At 36.2% G+C, this 19535-nt stretch overlaps 2 protein-coding genes across 4 annotated transcripts; both read right to left on the bottom strand.

Moving 5' to 3' along the window:
• Window positions 1–284: 284 nt before the first annotated feature.
• On the bottom strand, window positions 285–3418 carry LOC104903701 (F-box/FBD/LRR-repeat protein At2g04230). 3 transcript variants are annotated; one of them, XM_010691802.4, is made up of 4 exons: window positions 3268–3418; window positions 1928–3149; window positions 1634–1828; window positions 285–713 (listed from the first exon to the last, which is right to left on the bottom strand). In XM_010691802.4, the coding sequence occupies exons 2-4, from the start codon at window positions 3146–3148 to the stop codon at window positions 501–503; spliced, it is 1629 nt and encodes a 542-aa protein (XP_010690104.2). In that variant the 5' UTR covers window position 3149; window positions 3268–3418; the 3' UTR covers window positions 285–500. The 3 variants fall into 3 exon arrangements, with proteins under 3 accessions (XP_010690104.2, XP_010690105.2, XP_010690106.2); XM_010691803.4 differs by having other exon boundaries at window positions 1634–1825; XM_010691804.4 differs by having other exon boundaries at window positions 1634–1735.
• A 3137-nt stretch (window positions 3419–6555) lies between these two features.
• LOC104903700 (uncharacterized) lies at window positions 6556–19262 on the bottom strand. The gene is made up of 11 exons (XM_010691801.3): window positions 18733–19262; window positions 14028–14270; window positions 13432–13593; window positions 13037–13146; window positions 12084–12192; window positions 8880–9035; window positions 8666–8781; window positions 8413–8579; window positions 7401–7531; window positions 7179–7322; window positions 6556–7070 (listed from the first exon to the last, which is right to left on the bottom strand). Exons 1-10 carry the CDS (start codon window positions 19135–19137, stop codon window positions 7212–7214), a joined length of 1710 nt encoding a protein of 569 aa, XP_010690103.2. The 5' UTR covers window positions 19138–19262; the 3' UTR covers window positions 6556–7070; window positions 7179–7211.
• Window positions 19263–19535: the final 273 nt, after the last annotated feature.

Here is a 19535-nt window from a genome sequence, read left to right as displayed (position 1 = left end):
GAGAAAGTACAAAATTCCTTTTCTCTGCTTGTTCTCAACTTAGATCTGGTATTATGTTTTGCAATTTCCATTTTACTATGGAATTTAAAGATGGAAGTATATTACTTTTATGGAATGGACATAATGACTTTGAAACATACTTCAGTCATGCGAAAATAGTGTAACCTAAATTGAGAAAATGACTAATATAAAATTCTCACTAAACCGGGCTAAATTCGGACTCAAAAAAAAAACATTTCGGAATGGTCTAGACTTTAAAAAGTTCGAATTAGATTCAAACTAAATTTCTTGAGTCCAAAAAAACTTTGGACTAGATTTTAATTTAGCAAAATCCAATCCAGTCCAACCAATTTACACCACTAACTTTGACTTTGAAAATAACCAACCTAAATAATTTTCTCTAAACAAAATATAAAATACTCAAAAAAAATACATTTTAGTTCATTAAAATATATTTATAAAATTGAAAAAGATATGGGGAATTACATGTGATCCTCATCTTAGCTCGTTTCGGGCCAAGGATTCTTGACAAAACGCACCATTTTCCCATCAATTCTTGCCTTAGAGAAGAAGTTTGCTAGTTCTGTATCATCTTCATCTCTTTTTTTCTTCTCAATGGACACTTCAGTAAGGGCGTGCCGCCAACAGTTGATGGCGAGAGAATTCCAGCACCCACATTTCATGTTCCCTTTCCCTGGCCTCTCGTATGTGAACTAAAAAAGAAACATACAAAGATTTTCATCTCTTTCGACCTGTGACTGTATTTTCTTATGAACAAAACATGTTCTAGAATAATAAGATTGGAAAAGGTACAAAATATCAGGAACAAAAACACAAACCTAAAGAATTACACTTCCTTGAGCAACACGATTCTAGTAAGTTTTATATGAGCGTATGTGACATTATTTTAGCATGTTTCACATGCGCATGGACAAGCATCATTAATCAAACATATATATAGCTCCTTAGTTTGGCAACAAATTTCTCACACTTCTCACCCGATTCGCACAAAACAAATGCAAAAAGAAGATCGGGGGTATCTAGCTAAAGTCATTAAATACTACTAAAACTAAACTACTAAAGTATGTGCCTCTTTTACCAATGATGTCTTGGCCTAGTGGTTAAGATTGAGGTTTTGTGAACGAGCGTTGACAAGTTCGAATCCCCCCTACCCTTCTTTGTACTTTGTACTGCCTTCGGTGGCTCATATGGATCAAAAAAAAAAAGTATGTGCCTCTTTACCAGATTCGTGCACTTAAAACTAAACTACTAAAAGTATGATGTCATCTTGAATTATATCAAGTATCAAGAAAATATACGTGTTCACTGTGACTAGTGTCTTGTGTTTGGAATGCTTATGCAGCATCAGCAACTAATATAAGACAGTCTCTGATGTTCTACCTAGTGTAGTGTATACTCTTTCGACTCTTGGAAGTACTTATTATTTTGCATGATGGTTGTGGTCTATTCCCTTTCTTATTTAGCAATGTCCACACTGCAACATATATTTCTTTAAACAAGCGAGCTTCTAGACAGAATTTCCCAGTTGAGACACAATATAAAAAGTATTACAAAGAAAAAGTGGCTTAAAACCAAAACAAGACTGAACAGAACATGTACAAAAGAAAAATACCTTGAAAATCTTGCAATCTGAAATGTATTCATTGTATATAGATAAAGACTCTAGGCAAGGTGCAAGCCACAGAAGAGTCTCAACCAATTTGACTCGAATATGCTGTTCTGACATAAGCACCACAATCAATTTCTTGACTCCATGTAAGGGAGGCTGATACTTCATCCTCACCTTTTTTGGCAGTATAAGCTCCTTCTTGATCATGAAAAATACATTATGTGATGTAAAAAAAATTGTACACATGCATCAAAACAAAATAGAAGAAATTAGAAAAGAAAGAAGCCATTTGTGTACCTCTTCAGAGGAGATATCTAGTGTCAAAACTTCACAGTGACATAGCTTTTTGAGAAACTTAACGAGTACAACATACCACTTGTCAGCAGCCATGTAAGGTGTTAGTGAAATGCTTGCCTCTGTCAACTTGAGAGCCGAACCCTTGGGCCTAAAGGATATAACTTCATCTTCCCGATAACGAAAGGTTTTTAAGTTTGGACTATCAATTTCAGCCTTAAGCAGACGTATGCAATCGATAAACTCCAAATGGACAAGGTGTTCACTAGATACACGAACATGTTTTACACGATTGCAGTGCAATAATTCCAATCGTACAAGGACAGGAAGATTTTCAAGAAAATGATTTAAATCATTGTCACTCAATGGAGCACCATGTAACATCAGATAACTCAAATTTTTACAAGCTAGGACTTTCAATTCACATTCCTCCATATAATTTTCATTCGTATAAGTGAACTCCAACAGATTGGGTGCCTCAATCTCAATTATTTCACTTTCTCCACCAGAATAAATATCGAGCTCTATGAGTTTCATGAGACCAGAGATTACCAACTTTGTAAACCCGTGGCAACTAATAATGTCTAAAACCTCGATATTAGGGCAATTAGCAGGTAGACTCCCAAAAACTCCCTCATCCAAATTGACATGATCAAGAGTTAGCTTTCGTAGGGAAGGTAACCAGGCATCTACCAAAGACGACGAATGCAGTTCACATCTTAGCAAGTTCAATTTTGCAATTGAAGAATTAACACCAAATACACTCTTAGGCAAACTATAGTTAGCAAAGTCCCATACACCTAAGTTCAATTCTAACTCTTGGACACCACGTACAACAGCAGAATCAACCCAATGATCTACACGAGACTTCAACGCCAACACGTAACCAGGAACATGAAGACTAAGCTCTTTGAGCTCCAAGCGCGATTCAAGAGCTCGATCAAGAAATCGATAAAACTCCTCCCTCTTCCTAACAATTGACTCCCACTTTAGTCTATCAGTAACATCTTTATGTAAATCAGACACTCTCAGTAATTTATTAAGCTCAAAATCCCTCAATTTCAAAGCAGGGAGTTCGGTCCACGATTCCCGCCAACTACTCGACAAAATACTAGTTCTAACAGCATCACTAGTAGGCAAAAATGCAAGTATATGTAATCTAATTGCTTCAGGTAAGTCGGAAATTCTATCTGAATTTAATTTTGAACGGAATTTCTTCTTCATTCTGAAATTGAGAATAAAATGTTAACATACAAATTTAGTAAATTATCACTGAATAATGCACTAAATTAAGAGCGGACATATAAGAATTATTACAGTAAAGAAGATAAATTAGGGTTTACCTGAGATTTTTGACGGAGTTAAGTGCAAAACCCTTAACTCCCTAAGCAGGGGTAACAATGGGGTCTTTACTCTTTGGGAGTTCACTTTTGGAGTTGTATGACTTTATCTTGTACGATAAGTTTTTGGAAAAAATGTTTTGAATAAGTAAATCTTTGCGCGATCTTCCTATATTAAGTGTATCTTTTGACTATTTTTGATTGAGTTAAGTATGTAGGTTTGTTTTCTTCAATTGAGTTTTAACTTATTTGTGACTTGTTTAGTAGGTTACTTATGATACGTTTTATAATGTCTCACCCCCACCCTCGCCTCCCTTGCATGTTTTAAAAGAAAGGACATTGTAACATGTATCGTAAGTCTACTAAACAAGTCACAAACAGATTAAAATTTAATAGAAGAAAATAAGACATACAAATCTAACTCAATCAGGGATAATCAAAAGGTAGACTTAAAATGGGAAGACCGCGCAAAAGGTTGATTTATTTGAAACAATTTTTCCTAAGTTTTTTAATGTAATTGATATTTTTCACAAAATACCCCGACAAATTAAAAAATTCACTATATACCTTCAATGTTTCAGGTATTCACCATATATCCCTGAGTTTTCAAAACTGTGCACCAAATGTCCTTTTTCTAACCGCCGTTAACTCACCGTTAGTTTTATTTACGAGTTTGCCACAATTAACCCCTAACCCTAAAATCTAAACCCTAATCCTAAACAATAATCCTACCTCTAACCCTAATCCCCTGCCAGCCTAACCCCACCCCCGCCCTCAACCCTTCCTCCTGCCAGCCCCTACCCCAACCCCTCCCCGTCAATTTCCCTAGCCCCCACCCCTCCCCTTCCCGTCGATTTTCTGATGCAATAGCATCATAAACCTCCGTCGATTCCGTAATAATACGGTCTGCCAACTTCCGAATTTCATTCATCGAAAGATTAACCCTCACAAAATCGAAGTAGAAACATCGAAAAACCTTTAGGTTTACTGCGTTTTTTGAATGATTTGAAGGTGAAGAAATCGAAGTTCAGAGCAACCGCAAGAACAGCAGCAGTTCCAGTGAAGACGATAATATTTGTACCTTTTCCGACATTGTTGCTTCTCCTTAAGCTTTTCTCTCTCTAGCTATGGCGGTTGTCTTTTTCGTTCATCGTCACTTTCTCTCTCTTCGAAACTCTGAGAGTTGAAGGTGTGTAAATGTGTAATCGCGGAGGAGTGCAAACAGAGGTTTTGGGGGTTCTATCTCTGTTTTTCTGCTTTGTGGGAGAGGAGAGAGAGAGAGGTGGACCGGGGAAGAAAGGTAGGGGTGGGGAGAAAGGGAAATCGTAGGAGTGGGGTGGGGGGCTAGGGATATCACATGGGAGGGGTGAGGGGGCTGGTGGAGGGGAGGGGGAGGGGGAGGGGTGGGGGCTGGTGCTAGGGGTGTTCATAAAAAACCAAAACCGATAAACCGTACTGAAATACCGAAAAACCGGTCTAAGTGGGTGGTTACCGTAACAATAAAATTAACGGTTAAACGGTATTAAGCGAAATATTATTTTTCTCTATTTAATTGTTGTAAAACATTTTCAAACAGTTACATTAATTCTGATATTCGTTGCTAAGTTACAACAATTAGAGAAAGTATGTAATTACTTGGAAACTCTAGTATTAATATAAACACTATAATTAGAAAATGAAGTGAATTATTAGTGTTTGTTATATTTTTCAATGTATTTATTATCCACTTTATAATACATTTTATATTAGAGTATATATAATATTAAAATATATGCACACAAAAATTGAAAAAATATATATAGTACATTAAGTAAACCATAATAGTACTTCTCCGTTTCATATTACTCGCTACACTTCTCAATTCACGAACTCCTAGGCAATTTTTGGAGAATAGAGGGGTAGAGAGTAAAAAGGAAAGGGATCCATGTGAGAGGAGAGATATAGAGAGAGTTTATTGTCCAAAAAGGAAGTGTAGCAAGTAATGTGAAACTTCCCACAATGGAAAGTAAACCGAGTATTATGAAACGGAGGAAGTATAAATTAAGTAACGGTTTATAGATAGTATTATGAAACGGATGGGGTGGGGTAGGTTATGGTTTAGATTTTAGGGTTAGTATTAAGATTTTAGGAATTAGGGTTTATATTAGGTTTATATTTTAGGGTTAAAGGTTAATAATGACAAACTCGTAAATAAAGCTAACGGCGACTTAACTTCTATTAGAAAAAGGGTAGATAGTGCACAGTTTTGAAAACTCAGGGGTATATGGTGAATACCTGAAACATTGAGGGTATATGGCAAAATTCAATTTAACAATTTGAAGTAAATCTGATTCTATTTTTTTTGGTGGAAAGTAAAACTAATTTTGAGTGTCATTACATGATATTCAAGTACATCTACATTTGTCTAGTCTTAGCGTTCTAAAATCTAATACATGATTTCTATATGCACTTAGACCTTGTTTTTTTTGGCTTATTTTCATTTTAATTTAGAACAATTAAATTAATTTCAGTTTCTCCCAATTCGGTTAATTTAGGTTCAATCAATTCAATTCAATTAATTTCAATTCAGTCCTGTTCAATTGAATTCTCCCAATTTAAAAGAATGAAGCCTTAAAAGAAAGTTGAAACTATTTTTTTATATATAGAAAAATTCTTGGAGAGAAAGATATGGACAGTAGCACTCCCTCCGTCCCATAATATAAGTCCTGATTCTATTTTTACGCGGGAATTAAAGTAAAGTGGAATCTTGTTTTATTTTGGATAAAAATATTCATTTTTATTGGGAAACACTTACATTATTATATCTTTGTAACAAAAAAATAAAATGAACATTAATGTTGCATGGTTTAATGTGTAGAGGAGTTTAATAGGGTAGAAGATTCCAATTTGTCATTAATTATAGTGCATTGGAAGCTGAAATTATGAGGGCATTTTGAGAATAAAATTATTTTCATGAGGGTATTTTGGGCATAATTATTGATTGAAAATAGAAATAGGACTTATATTTTGGGACACCTTATAAGGAAACAGGACTTATATTATGGGACGGAGGGAGTAGTTTATAACCCCTAGTGGTTTGGACTTCGGTAGGCATAAATAAAGTGGCACTAACCTGCAAGTTAATAAAAAAATCTGGATTGGGCAAATCATAATTGATAAGTCTCATAATACTGAACTATCAAAAACCTAAGAGGCCCAAAAATTGGCCCACCACATCATAGACGTACCACTGGCCCACAAAGCAGCCAAAAGTGCCACTACACACTTTGTTGATTCACAATATTGGCAAAAAAAGGAACAGGTCCTATCTTGTTTCATTAATGAATTCATTCTTGTTGTGTACAATTTGATTTCTCTTCTTGTACGCCTAAAACAACAAAATTTTACAAGAATTTCATGCCAAACTAGCTTGAAACGAAAATTATAATCTTTATACAACATATTCCAATAACAAATCAAATTTACTTTATCCATATCTAAAGAATATCAATGTGATCAAGCACATCAACCATCAAGCCAACCAGAGTGTTAAGCAAGTGAGGAAGAATAGCATCATCATCCATACACATCGACTGATCGATAGGTAAAATCTTCTGTACTGGTGGGTTATCAGGCTGTAATCTTGGCAGATAGAAAATTTAGTCATGGACTACTGCATCGAAGGAAACATCGGCACATGATTCCTGTAGCATCACTTTAGAGTGACATTCGTTTCCTGGGCCTCTGGTGTGTTGCCGAGTTCTTAAAGGTAGCAACAGATTGAGCAAGGAGGATGTTTGGGTGCTTTATTGATATGTGAAATGGCCCTGCACATTAGAATTAAACTACAGCATATAAACAAGATCAAAGGGGTAAAAAAAAAAAAGGATCTAAAGGAAGTTTGTAGGATCTGAAAGAGATGTAGAAATTAGAACCTTCGTGGTGATCGATGCAAATAGTATCAACAATTAGTCATTGAGATCCAGTAAGCAAACACATTCAATGTGTGGGGTGTGAGGGAACATGTCTACAGGTTGGACACTCCTCAATTTGTAACATCCTTTTATATTCTGCTCCACCTGCAAAAAAACAGTTTAGTCAGCAAGCGGGAACCAACACCAGAAAACGGAACTGATGAAAGAGGGTTAATCAAATACCGAGCCATGACACAGGTAATCAAGGTCACGAGCACATGTCGCAGGATTGCAGGAAACATAGACAATTCGAGGAGCTTTCAACTTTAACAGAAACTTGATCAGCTTCAAGTGCATTCCCGGGCGGTTTGGATCTAGAAGATTGATGAATCAGAAATGAATTTTACATACTGAAAGAAATTGTATAATTCGAAAAATTAGAAACGAGCAAGCTCGTACAGTTCTACTTTATTAATCAGATCCAAATTTTCATTTTGAAATACAATTAGTAAAGACTACAGAAAACTAGGTAAGAATGGTAACATAGACATATAAACTAAAACTGGAAGTCCACCATCCTACTAAATACTAATAGGTGATAAATGGCGAACCAATAAACAATTGACAATTTGACATTAGGCAAATGCCGATAATTGCTCCCTACGTTCCATTTTGACTGTCTTGAGTAGACAAAACATGTACATTAAGGTCATAAGGAAATACAACAAAAACTAATTGGATTTTTCTATGGTGTACCCTGTGCATTTTAATACTACCTCTCTTTTATTTAGTTGCAACATTTTATTATTTTAATTTTATATTTTTGATCCATATGAGCCACGAAGGCATTATAAAGAAGGGGAGGGGGGATTCGAACATGTGACCTATCGTTCACAGCACCTCAATCTTAACCACTAGGCCAAGACATCCTTGGTACATTTAATTATTTTAATACTCACCAAAAAGTCATTTGTTGCAAGAAAAAAAAAAAAAAGAGGAAGTACTTGTTTCAATTGTACCCTCACCATTAACCAGATGTTAATATTTTTTGTTGGAACATCCTAAACAGAGAAACATGACAATCAACTTGAGATGAGAAATATACATACATCTAGCATCAAATTTTCAAGGGGATAGCAATTTATGATCAGGAAGAGACAACTCTGGCATATAACAATTAATAAAGAGATGCCTCAGATATAATTAGGAAAACAGTTCACAGGTGGTAATGGGACTGCAATGTCAGATGCTTTACCTGAGATCACTATATCAGGCCTCGGAAAATGCTTTCCAAAGTTCTCATCAATTTTATTAAGGTCTCCTTGGACAAAAGTGGCATTACAGATGCCATTCATGTCAGCATTTCGGTGAGCATCTGAGATGGCTTGAGCAACTACTTCATAGCCATATACATGCTTGGCTCTGAAAATATAAGACATGTACTGAGTAATTGTATAGTATATATCACCCTGCATAATAACGGCAATGCTACATTGCCAATTTCAAACCTTCTAGCAAGTGTGAGACCAATGGTGCCTGTTCCACAAAACAGATCCAGCACAATCTCTGAGCCATCTCCTCTGAGACCAGCAACATCTTCAATTAGTTTATAGAGAACCTCCGCCTAAACAAGTATAGTGTGTGGCATACACCAGGAGAATTGTTAATATCAAAAGAAAACAAGTGCATATGCCAAATTCAAAGACTATTATCAACTCGAACCTGCTGTGTATTCGTCTGGAAGAAAGAGTTGGCTGAAATTTGAAACGTTAACCCTCTCAATACTTCTGCAATAGTAGCTTTCCCGTACAACACATGTTCCTCCTCGCCGATTGAAGTACTCCCCACTGAGGTATTTATGTTGTTCACAATGCTAGCCTATAGATTACATGAAAAAAAAAACTAGAAAGAATCACTTAGATTAAATGCAAGTGAGACCGCAGAAGAGAAAAGGCAGAAAACTATGTGAAGGATTGACCTAAAACTCGAGAGAGTGACAACAATATAAACAGAGAAGTGAAAGAAGAAGAAAATAATTAAGCAGAGGAAATACAAGCACACAAAAGAGAGAAGAATAATCAACTTTCAGAATTTAAGGCCCTTACAAAGTGAAATCTCCATCCTATTCCGAGAAACAAAAAACTGTATAAGAAGTAATTCTAGCTTATCAGTTTTCTTCTGCATTCCCTGAAATCTGCAGCCATGCTTACTACACATCTCATCCCTTAACCAAATGATTGTTTTTCACACATTCAAAGTATCCTCTCCTAGCAACAAAACTTCTCGATGTCTTAGCAAATTATTGCATATCAAACTACCATATAAAAAAATAAAGAAAAACCATGTGCAAGCCATCCAAATTATAGATGGATCACATGCAGCATCTATTTGAGGCAGACATCATAACATCAAACATTGATGTTGACAGAATCCATTCTTCATGAATTTGACTTCCTTGAACAGGGACTACGGCCATAGTGCTTTACACCTCTTCCAGGGAATAAGCATTAAGTAACATAGATGCTTAACCAAACTAATTGTCATTTTCCAGCAGTTGGATCTCCATCCTTCCTTTTGCGAGATGCCTCAACATATACCACATTAGCAGATAAGGCTCTAAAGATAAATCAGTGACTCTTATAGGTTTTGACCTCATCTTTATCATCAACGTTATGCTACTAAACCATTTACCCAGTATTCAAACTTAGTTAATCTCTTAAACAAATTGAGGAAATAATCGACAAAATTTTTGAAGGAAATATCACCAGCATCCTTAGCTTCTTCAATATTCTCTCTTGAAACGTTCTTGACACTCGACTGTATTCTATTTTATATATATATATAAAAAAAAAAAAAAAAAAACAGGAAATATTGTAACAATATTACCATATGTAATTTCAGAGTTCAAGCCTCTTCTCATGATGTTTTGATCACCAACAACATCATGTCTAGACCTAGCATAACTTGACCTGACTTGAAGAAATGGACCCACACTCCAAACTCCACCCACCCTAAAACGTATAAATTTTTCGAAGTACGCTAACCAAAACTGACGCTATCTCATTGTACCTATCTTAAAATCTGATTACAAACGATAACTGAATTGATTTAAACTCAATAATAGCCAACCCCAATCGACTCGGAAACCAATATACCCAATTCGAATTGACCTGAACAATAATAAAAAGTGTATTGATACCTTAAACTCTTACTTAGATTTGACTGAATGCAAATCAACTATTAGGGAATTACATGATGCTTGATTTATATTATATCCCCACTTATTTTGGTATTTAACGAGAAAATGGATCCTAAAGATTGTCATCACATATTAAACCTCCTGGGGGGATACTAGGGTTGTTCATATTATACCGAGAAATTAAGCTATCAAAAACACTTCATAACTTCCCTGTTTCCAGAAGGCTTAACGATATATAATGACTTCTATCACACTCCTAATTTGACAAATATCACCTAATTTACTAGTCTCCCCTCAAAAATTGGTACATTATTCACTTTGACATTTCTGACTAATTAAGTAAAACCGATAGCAATGGTCTGGGATTACAGGCTTACAGCTAACAATAACAGCATATTCAGAAGAGCAGAATATCCTGATGTTAGTCTAGCAACTGTATATAACATTTGGTTGATACGAAATGATTCATTATGAAACCAAAAGTTTGCTTGTATATATACATTGCAGAAAAAATCAAAGTTGAAGCTAGAGTAGAAGTGGATTATTATGTCTAGGAAACTGAAACAGAATGATAGAGACTGGTTCAATAGTTTTGATTGTCTTGGTCAGGTCTTTGTCCCCTTAGAGGGGAAGGGTCTTTCCTAAGAAACTTGTTCCCTGCTTGGGGTCCTAAAAAGTTTGTTGTGTTGGAATGCATTCTATGCAATTGCTTCCTTGCTGACAGGAAAGAAAAAGTGGCGAGGCGGAGCAAATACCATAACAAGGTTAAACGAGGCTTCGTCAAGGTTACAATAATTCCATTTCTCTAGCCTCAGAGCAAAACCACCCTATTTTTCGGGTAGAGATAATGTCTTAACTAGTGCCTCATCTTGTGTCCCACATCTTATGCCTCAAACTCATCACTAACTTGAAATCCAATATTTAATATTATTAGTGAACATCGTTGAGATGGTTTATACTTTAATCTTAGATAAAGGGATATAAAATGAGACACACAACGGATAGAATGTCTCTACTGCTCTTCTCCCTTTCCTGCCTATCATAGTAAGAAGAATCTTTGACACAACATCATACTGCACTACATAGCTTTCCTTTTTGCTTCTTCTCTATACGCATGCCAAGACTAATTAACAGAATTGAATACCTATGTTGCTCGGACTCTTCATTTCACCTCCAGTACCCGTGTCGAATCCTCGACACTCGAACATGGGTGGGACACTTGGACACTTTGTTTTGGGCTAAAAAATTGAAAAAATTCCAATAAATAGCCGAGTCGGACACTTGGACACGTATCCGTGTCGGACATGGCTACCCGAGTCTGAGCAACATAGTTGAATACACACATTAGATTATGTTAAAACTAATCAACGTATCTATCTTTCAACAAAGTTAGAGAAGCTCAATGATTAAATTAGACTGCTTAGGCTAGAGATATGCAACAGCCATGACGACATTACAAATCAATGAAGGATCAGCAGGTTACCTACAGAATACGAACATAGTTGACCTTTTTATTCTAGAATTGAAGCTTCTAGTCACTAGCCTACCGCTCTATTCCTAGAAATGATGTAAAGAACCAAAGGACATAGTACTCATCAAGAAGAGTTCTGCCAGAGTATCTATAAAATGTCTCACTAATAGGAACTTGTAAAGATTACCATTCAGAAGAACATGATAATAATGTCCAGAACAGTATCTAGTATCTACCAGAACGAAATAAGACTAACCACTTCACTGATAGCTGAAACTTTCTCAACTAGAGGCTCTAATAGCTCTGGCTTGTAGGCAGAAGTCACAAAGTTGACCATAACTTCGGGCTTCCCACTTTGGACATCCCTGCACAATCAATGAACATCCTCATTAAGGTTGAGATTAAAAGTTAAACAAAAACAAAACTGAGTCTTGGCGTATCAATAATCTTACTTGATTCTAACACAACTCACAGTTCATAATTCATTGACGTCCTATCTGTGATAATGGCAATAAGAAAACACACATTTGACACTCCTCTCATAAGTCATAACCCTACACCTCCTTTCACACTAGTAAGCTACCTTTACACAACAAAATTTGAAAGCAAATTTCCAGATAGAGCCTTGGCATTACAAATATGAAACTGCCAAATTTGAGGTCAATACCTGCAAAAATAAGGACACTGTTGGTCATTTCTAGTATCCAGCTTCGTTTGAAAATTTAAAGCTTCGAGAAAAAGGTCAAGGCTCTAGTGAGGAAAATTAGTCTTAGAAGACTCGACACTGAAGATCTGGGACTGGAAATGTGCATTTCAGTATTTCACCTTAGGTACACTTTGGAATCAACAAAAAATGACTAATTTGGAAGTATTTAAGGTCATTCAGATTTCAGGTTCAGGTTCTGGATATAGAAATAGATAGGATCGGAAGGAAAGAAACAAGCGTCTTTCAAAGGCTTCAAAAATGCTAACCATGGATAATCAACATATCCAGATATACTCCTCTACACTGTGTGTCTCAAAGGAAAAGGTTCAGGTAGGCATCTAATACTAATATGAAGATGCCACATTAAAAAAACTCATGGACTAGTATAAATATAGTGGCTTCAATTTTATAAGTATACAATATATACAGTGAATAGTCACATCTTGTTGTTATCATACCAGAATACAATTGTGGTATTTGAGGGATCAAAGAAACCAGGTTACCTGCCAGTTCTTATCACTAGATGCTTGAGAAACCCAGCATGGGAGTGAACATTATAAGGAGAAAGACCTAAGCTCTGATCTCTCCAACAACCTTGAACTGCCAAGAGAACCTATTATCAGAAAAACAAATTAACTCTGAAATAGGTCAAGAACCAAACCGCACTCTGTCTACTATGATCGAGGCAATGAAAAGAATGACACACAATTATCAGTGATACAACAATCAGAGATGACTTATGCGAAGGATAGAAACAAAAATTCATCTTTGCTTTGAGAGACTCAAGTAATGCTCGAAATATGTAATAATAGCTGATACAGATGTTTGCCGAGCAACAAAACCAGATGAAAAAAAGCGCTCATCTATCTCAAAGTGAAGTATATAACATTTAGCATACCGCATTGCCGGGTTCGCTTTGTAAAAAGCACTTGTTGACATCGAGAACCTTGTCAAAAAAACCAGGAGCATGAAGTCCAAGGGCATAACTGTTCCCAGTACCCTGTTCTTCTTCCCAAAGTTCTTGAGGTATCCATCTCCGATTGCTAAATGAGAACTCCATCTGAAGAAAAACAACAATAGTCCATGATTGATATTTAGTTATATACATATTAGATGTAGTAGAGATATAAACAGAACAGAAGCATTTGACATGAAAAGATTTAGAAGATTTAACAGACTGATGAAGATATGTGTACACATTACTATTCAGACATGATCATTGGACAATAATGCCTCATCTTCACCACTCACCAGTAAAGGTCTTTCCTCAAGAATTTCATCTATTTTCTCATACATCAAGTATTTGTTCCCCAATCTCAACATTCACAAAAATGTTACGATAAAGGACTATTGTTCATTAATGGCAATCCATTCTCCTTCCATTGTTATTTACTTTTCTTTGGGGAGTGAGCTGCTTCAAAATAGATATCATAGTATAAGAGTGACCTACCACTTATGGTTGTTGTCGTTGCTAAAAGAATTTGATTTACTAACCTTGTTTCTGTAATGAAACTGATTTTCACAAGAAACAATGGGCTTCATAATGCTGACAAAATCAGGTTCTTCAACAGAAAACTTTCCAACATGTATCATTAATTCCCGAACTTGTTGCTCTTTATATTTTAGTTGGGCTTCGTACGACAGATGCTGCGTCTTACAGCCTCCACAATATGAAGCATATTCACAAGGAGCATCAACAGCATCCTCGTGAGGTGATAATGTTTTTAGCTTCGCCACCTAAAAGAAACAATTCAAATCAACAGAAGAACCAAAAGAAGTCAATAAATGATCAATCTAATTCAGTCTCAGAACGCAGAATAAAATCGTATAAAGACAAACAGGGAGCTAATAAACTCAAACAAACATTTTAAGTTCTCTAAAACTTAACTATACAATATAGCAATCCAAATGCAAGAGGCAGAGGATTGAACTGATCAAATTTCCTTTTCCTAGGAAGTTTGGAAAGCTCGCACACATGTTCAAAATCAGAACAAATATATTATGCTAGTTAAACGCTATCAAGAAATTCTAAAACCACTACGATTATACGCAGTCTCTGCAGAGATCAACCATCTTTATGTGACAAACATATTGCTGAGTATTTTCAGTGACAACATTTCGAAGTATTTTTAGGACATATTGCTAAATTAAATAAATGAAAGCATTGTTCAGCATTTATAATCACCTTTCCTTATGCTAATAATTTTAGTTGTCAATCAAAAGCTGCCAATCCAGAAAAGGATATAGAGCCAAGCATACATGCCACTAATCTAAAAAAGAAATGATTGATAAGTTGGTAACCATACTATCATCATACTTGCATAAATGGAAGTCCACTGCTAACTTGTTTTCCTTTCATATATTACACCTCTGGTCCCTAAGAAGTATGTAATGAATTTATAACTCAAAAGCAGATTAAAGAAGAAAAACTAATCTTTGATTGATAATATAAAGATTGACAGTAATATAAAGATGGTAACAAGCATTCGAGAGACTTGTTTCTCTCCCAAAACTAAACTACCAAATCCTCCAATATTTTGTTCATAATTTCTCTCACCCTAATCGATTCTATGTATAGAGTTTCTTCCCTTCTAACCCCTTTAACTTATTCCTCAAGCTAACCCATAACAAACTAATGTGCATTACCAAAAGTGCCCTTCACCCTAGGCCAGTCTATTACAAAGTAATTCCGCATAGGAGTTATTCTATCTACACCACGCTTATAGAGTATGGTTAGTGCAGCCAGCCCAGGAAACCATAAAAGAATAGGGTAGAGTTCCAGAACATGTTGCGTAAACCATGACTTATTCAACACTATGTACAATCAAGCAAAAGCAAATGACTGTAATCTCTTGCAAGTTTATTCAGTCGCATGTAGTGGTAAGTGTCATTTCCAGCTTTTCAAGAATTTAGAGGGAAGATGGAGCAAGCTTGTTGTCCAGAGTCCCCCAGAAGGTGCTTTAAACCATGTCAGTAAACACAATCAAGTAAAAGCAAAAGATTTCATTTTCTACAAATCATGTAGCTTCATGTAGTGATAAAATGTGTCATCTACCCCTTTTAGAAGACATAAAGGTGAAATCATAAGAATTGTGTGGTCTAAGAACCTTGATGACTGATCATCCATATATCCATTCTACTAATTTATTCAGAAGAAATCTCAATCTCTGAAGTCTGAACTCTAATCAATTAGCCTATGTTTAGGTGTTAACCAAATATCAGAATTCAGAACGGATTGAATAGAGGTAGAGGTGAAAGAGACAAAAGTTGCAAGCATCCAATTTTTCCAATTGAAGCCCATCATATTAATAAGTGAATGACTACTGATTTTATTATTTGATCCTGAAACAATGATACATTGATAATTTGATGCCCATCAAAACAAGTGAGAACAAGCTGGTCAAGTAGTTACATAGATCTTCTAATTCCCTGAAGCTACTCATCTATACCTAGAGCCAGTCAATTTATTGCAGCAAAGATGTTGACAAACGCTAACTACACTGCAAAACGGAACCTAGTGCCATGAATTTAATAAGTAAAAAGCCTTGTCACGTTTTCAAACCTAAAAGCATAAATCCCAAAAAGTGATACTTCATAGCTACATATCTCGCCAGATACAAGTCTGACCTCAAATTTAAACCCTCGAACTCAATAAAAAAAAAAAAGTAGATTCATTGCAGCCAAGATGTTAAACAGCACCACATAACTCTGCCAAACCCCCAAGTCGATTTCATAATCTTTATGAGTGAATGCACTGTCGTGTTTCCAAACTCAAATATGTTAAGCCCAAAATCTGAAATTTCATAGCTACACTCTTGCTGTCTTGCCAGATACAAGTCTGAGCTCAGAATTTTGAACACTATAAGAAAATCACATAGAGAAGGCAAGTGCAGCGTTCACTGATTGCCATATCCTACCTACTAGGGGCTGATATGGGGTATAGAAATACCCACCATAGGAACTAGAGCGAGTATGGCTTTGAGAACGTACACTCCGTCCCACTCCCACCATGGTGTCAAAACAAGGCCACATCATATCGTATCGCCCGTGACGTAAAGGTTTTCAAATCTACCGAACCGATCTTACCCGCATCGTAAACGTGTAAAAAAACCGCATTTTAGGCGGGTTTTAGGGATATTTCATGGTTTAATCCGATATTCAGCGGTACGACAACCGCATCATCCTCGTTCCTGCATCACCGTAAACGTTACCACAACCGTGACTGAAACCGTATTTTCGAACTATGGTCCCACCCCATACTCGCCCACCACAATTAATATAAAGTTGAAGTTAAGTAACTAAAACACAAAATTACATAACCCAAAATGCAACTGATAACTCTTGCTTGAGAAGCTTTATTCTTATTACATTTTTTTATTGTGATTTTATTTGGTTTTCGGAGGTGATTACAGGTGAATATGGATGTTTGACATGGGTGATGAGCAGGTATAAGCAGATAAGCGGGTGACGGCCATCCAAATGAAAGGAGTCAAGCATGGTTTTAGATTTGTACACACCATCGCAAGTGCGGATACCCAATTACTTGCGATGGCTATACGATAGGTGGTTGCATGATGGGTAAAGAAAATTAAGGTGGGTCTGGTACAGATAAAAAAAATTTACCCCCTCCAACCCATTCCCATCTCTTATGATCAGTCTGCCGTATCTCCCAGAGGAAGAAGGAAACAGAAACATAGACAGAATAGCCAACAAATTCAAGTTTTTTTTCACTATATCACATATGATCAGTGTTCCAACTTCCACTCACTAATCTATACCACAGACTAACTCCTTTTTAGAACAACGGAAAGGAGAAGGCATCAATAATTCTGGCCTAGCACACACGACAGATCAGACATATGACTTCCAATAATAGTTTGCTTTGAAGTTTGAACCCAGTTCTACTCTGTCAAATTTGGACAGTAATTCCCTTCTGCACTATCAGAATCACAGCAAACTCAAACAAAAGTTCCAGTTCTTTGAAGTATATCCCCATTTAGTTCGCAGACATGAATATGATGGGAAGGACCTCACCACCACAATTATAAGCATACCAATGAAGTTACCGTATACTACCTCCGTTTCTTAATAAGTGCAACATTTCCCTTATTTGGAATAGTCACAATAAGTGCAACCAAGCTCAAAATGGTAAAAAAAGTTCAATATTATTACAAATATGCCACCAAAAAGCAAGAGGGGACCACAACTTTTTTGTTTCATACTTTCATCACTTGAATTACTCTACTTTATTGTGGTCCCAACTTTCTCTCTCTACATTCCTTGGTATTCCCCCACTTTCTCTATGTTGCACTTATTAAGAAACGGAGGAAGTATAAACTTCATACTAACACTACAAGCCAGCTTCAAAGTCTGAAGAAAATTTCACCAGGCCTTACCTACTCCAACAACAGGCAAATTGCAAATTGCAAATTACTGGACATAGAACGATCTTCAGCACACTAAAGGCTTGATCAAAGTTACTTCTTATTATCATAAGGAACAACCAAAAACTGTATCACATTGATAACATCATCCAAGTGCCTAACATAGGACTCCCCCTACGGCAAAATATGGAGAGGGGTAAAAGGTAAGCAGCATTATGTCCAAAACTGCAATCTTGACAAGAACGCCGAAGATATCCATGTCCTTTGAAGGTACTCCAATGAAGCAAACTAACCTGTTTCACCAAGTATATTCCAAAAGAATTGCACAAACACTAAAGAAAAAGAATATCACCAATCATAACACCCAAGGGAAGGATGAGAGTAAAATCTCGGAAGCTTTACCTCCCAGAGAGGTAGTAAAAGAATTTGAATATTTTTCCAACTTCATACTCATTTCCCATCATTAATTTTATTCCCCATCAAATACTTCTAACAAGTGAAAGCACAAAATTCCTAATTGTTTCCCATCAATCAAGTCAATTGTTCCCAATATTATGGCACAAACAGCTTGAAAGTTGAAACAATAAATTCCTACCAAGATAAACTAGCTAGCTCTATACTTCCTCTGTTCCACAATTATTGCAACATGTGTGTATCATATTTGAGATAAAGATAGACTTGAAGAGGACCCATGTGATAGGCCAGAGATAAGGATAACAAATTACTCACAAATAAGGTAATGTTGCAATTAATATAAAACTTCGAAATAAGGGAAATGTTGCAATTAATACGACATGGAAAAAGAGTATATATACCTCAGCGTAAGTGCCCTTTTTACGCGTAACCCGACCCAAGAAGCGTTCACCAGGAAGAGCACGGTCACACATAAGAACAAAGCCAGTTTCAGGAACTTTACAAACTCCTTTGCCTTTAAAAGCCAATGTCTCACATACCAACTCAAGGGTTTGCCCTCTTTTGGGGTAAAAAGGTGAATTTTTGTTGGTGGTGGTGGTGGTGTTGTTGTTGTTGGTGGTGGTGTTGTTGTTGGGTTTTGAAGAAGAGTCTTCTTCTTCTGAGGTGGAAGGGGCAGGGGAGAGAGAAGCGGATGAGGTAGAGGAGAGAGAAAATGAAGAAGATGAGATATGGCGGAAGGTGAGAAGCCATGGATGTGGGTTTTTGATTCTGAGAGTGCGAGGAATGGGTATACTTATGGCTGCCATTGTTCAGTGTAATGAATCAGTTTGCTGGTTGAAGTTGGGGAAGTTATACTTGGGTTTTGTAGTTTATGCTAAGTGGATATACTAGCACTCCTTTGGGAGTGGAAACTAGTTGTTGTTCCACTTCCGGGTTAGAGTTTTTTTTGTTGTGAGAAATATGGAGAGAGAAGTTATGTAAATATATCATAGAGTACTATTATTCATATTGATGTGTAAACTGATTTCTTACATCGATGGTATTTATAAGCAAAGTTTTCTACTGTGCACAATTGTAAGATTTTCAATACGGAAGAAAAATTACCTGACATGCATTAAATGCACGCAGGAAATGTGGACTTCACATATATGTGAATAGAGGAAATGTTCATTCCACTGTTTCTCAACACTCCCCCTTGAATGTC

The sequence above is a fragment of the Beta vulgaris genome, chromosome 9, assembly GCF_026745355.1.
Source record: "Beta vulgaris subsp. vulgaris cultivar EL10 chromosome 9, EL10.2, whole genome shotgun sequence".
Lineage (NCBI taxonomy): Eukaryota > Viridiplantae > Streptophyta > Magnoliopsida > Caryophyllales > Amaranthaceae > Beta > Beta vulgaris.
Note: the sequence above shows the minus strand (reverse complement) of the source record. Positions and strands in the feature narration are given on the sequence as shown.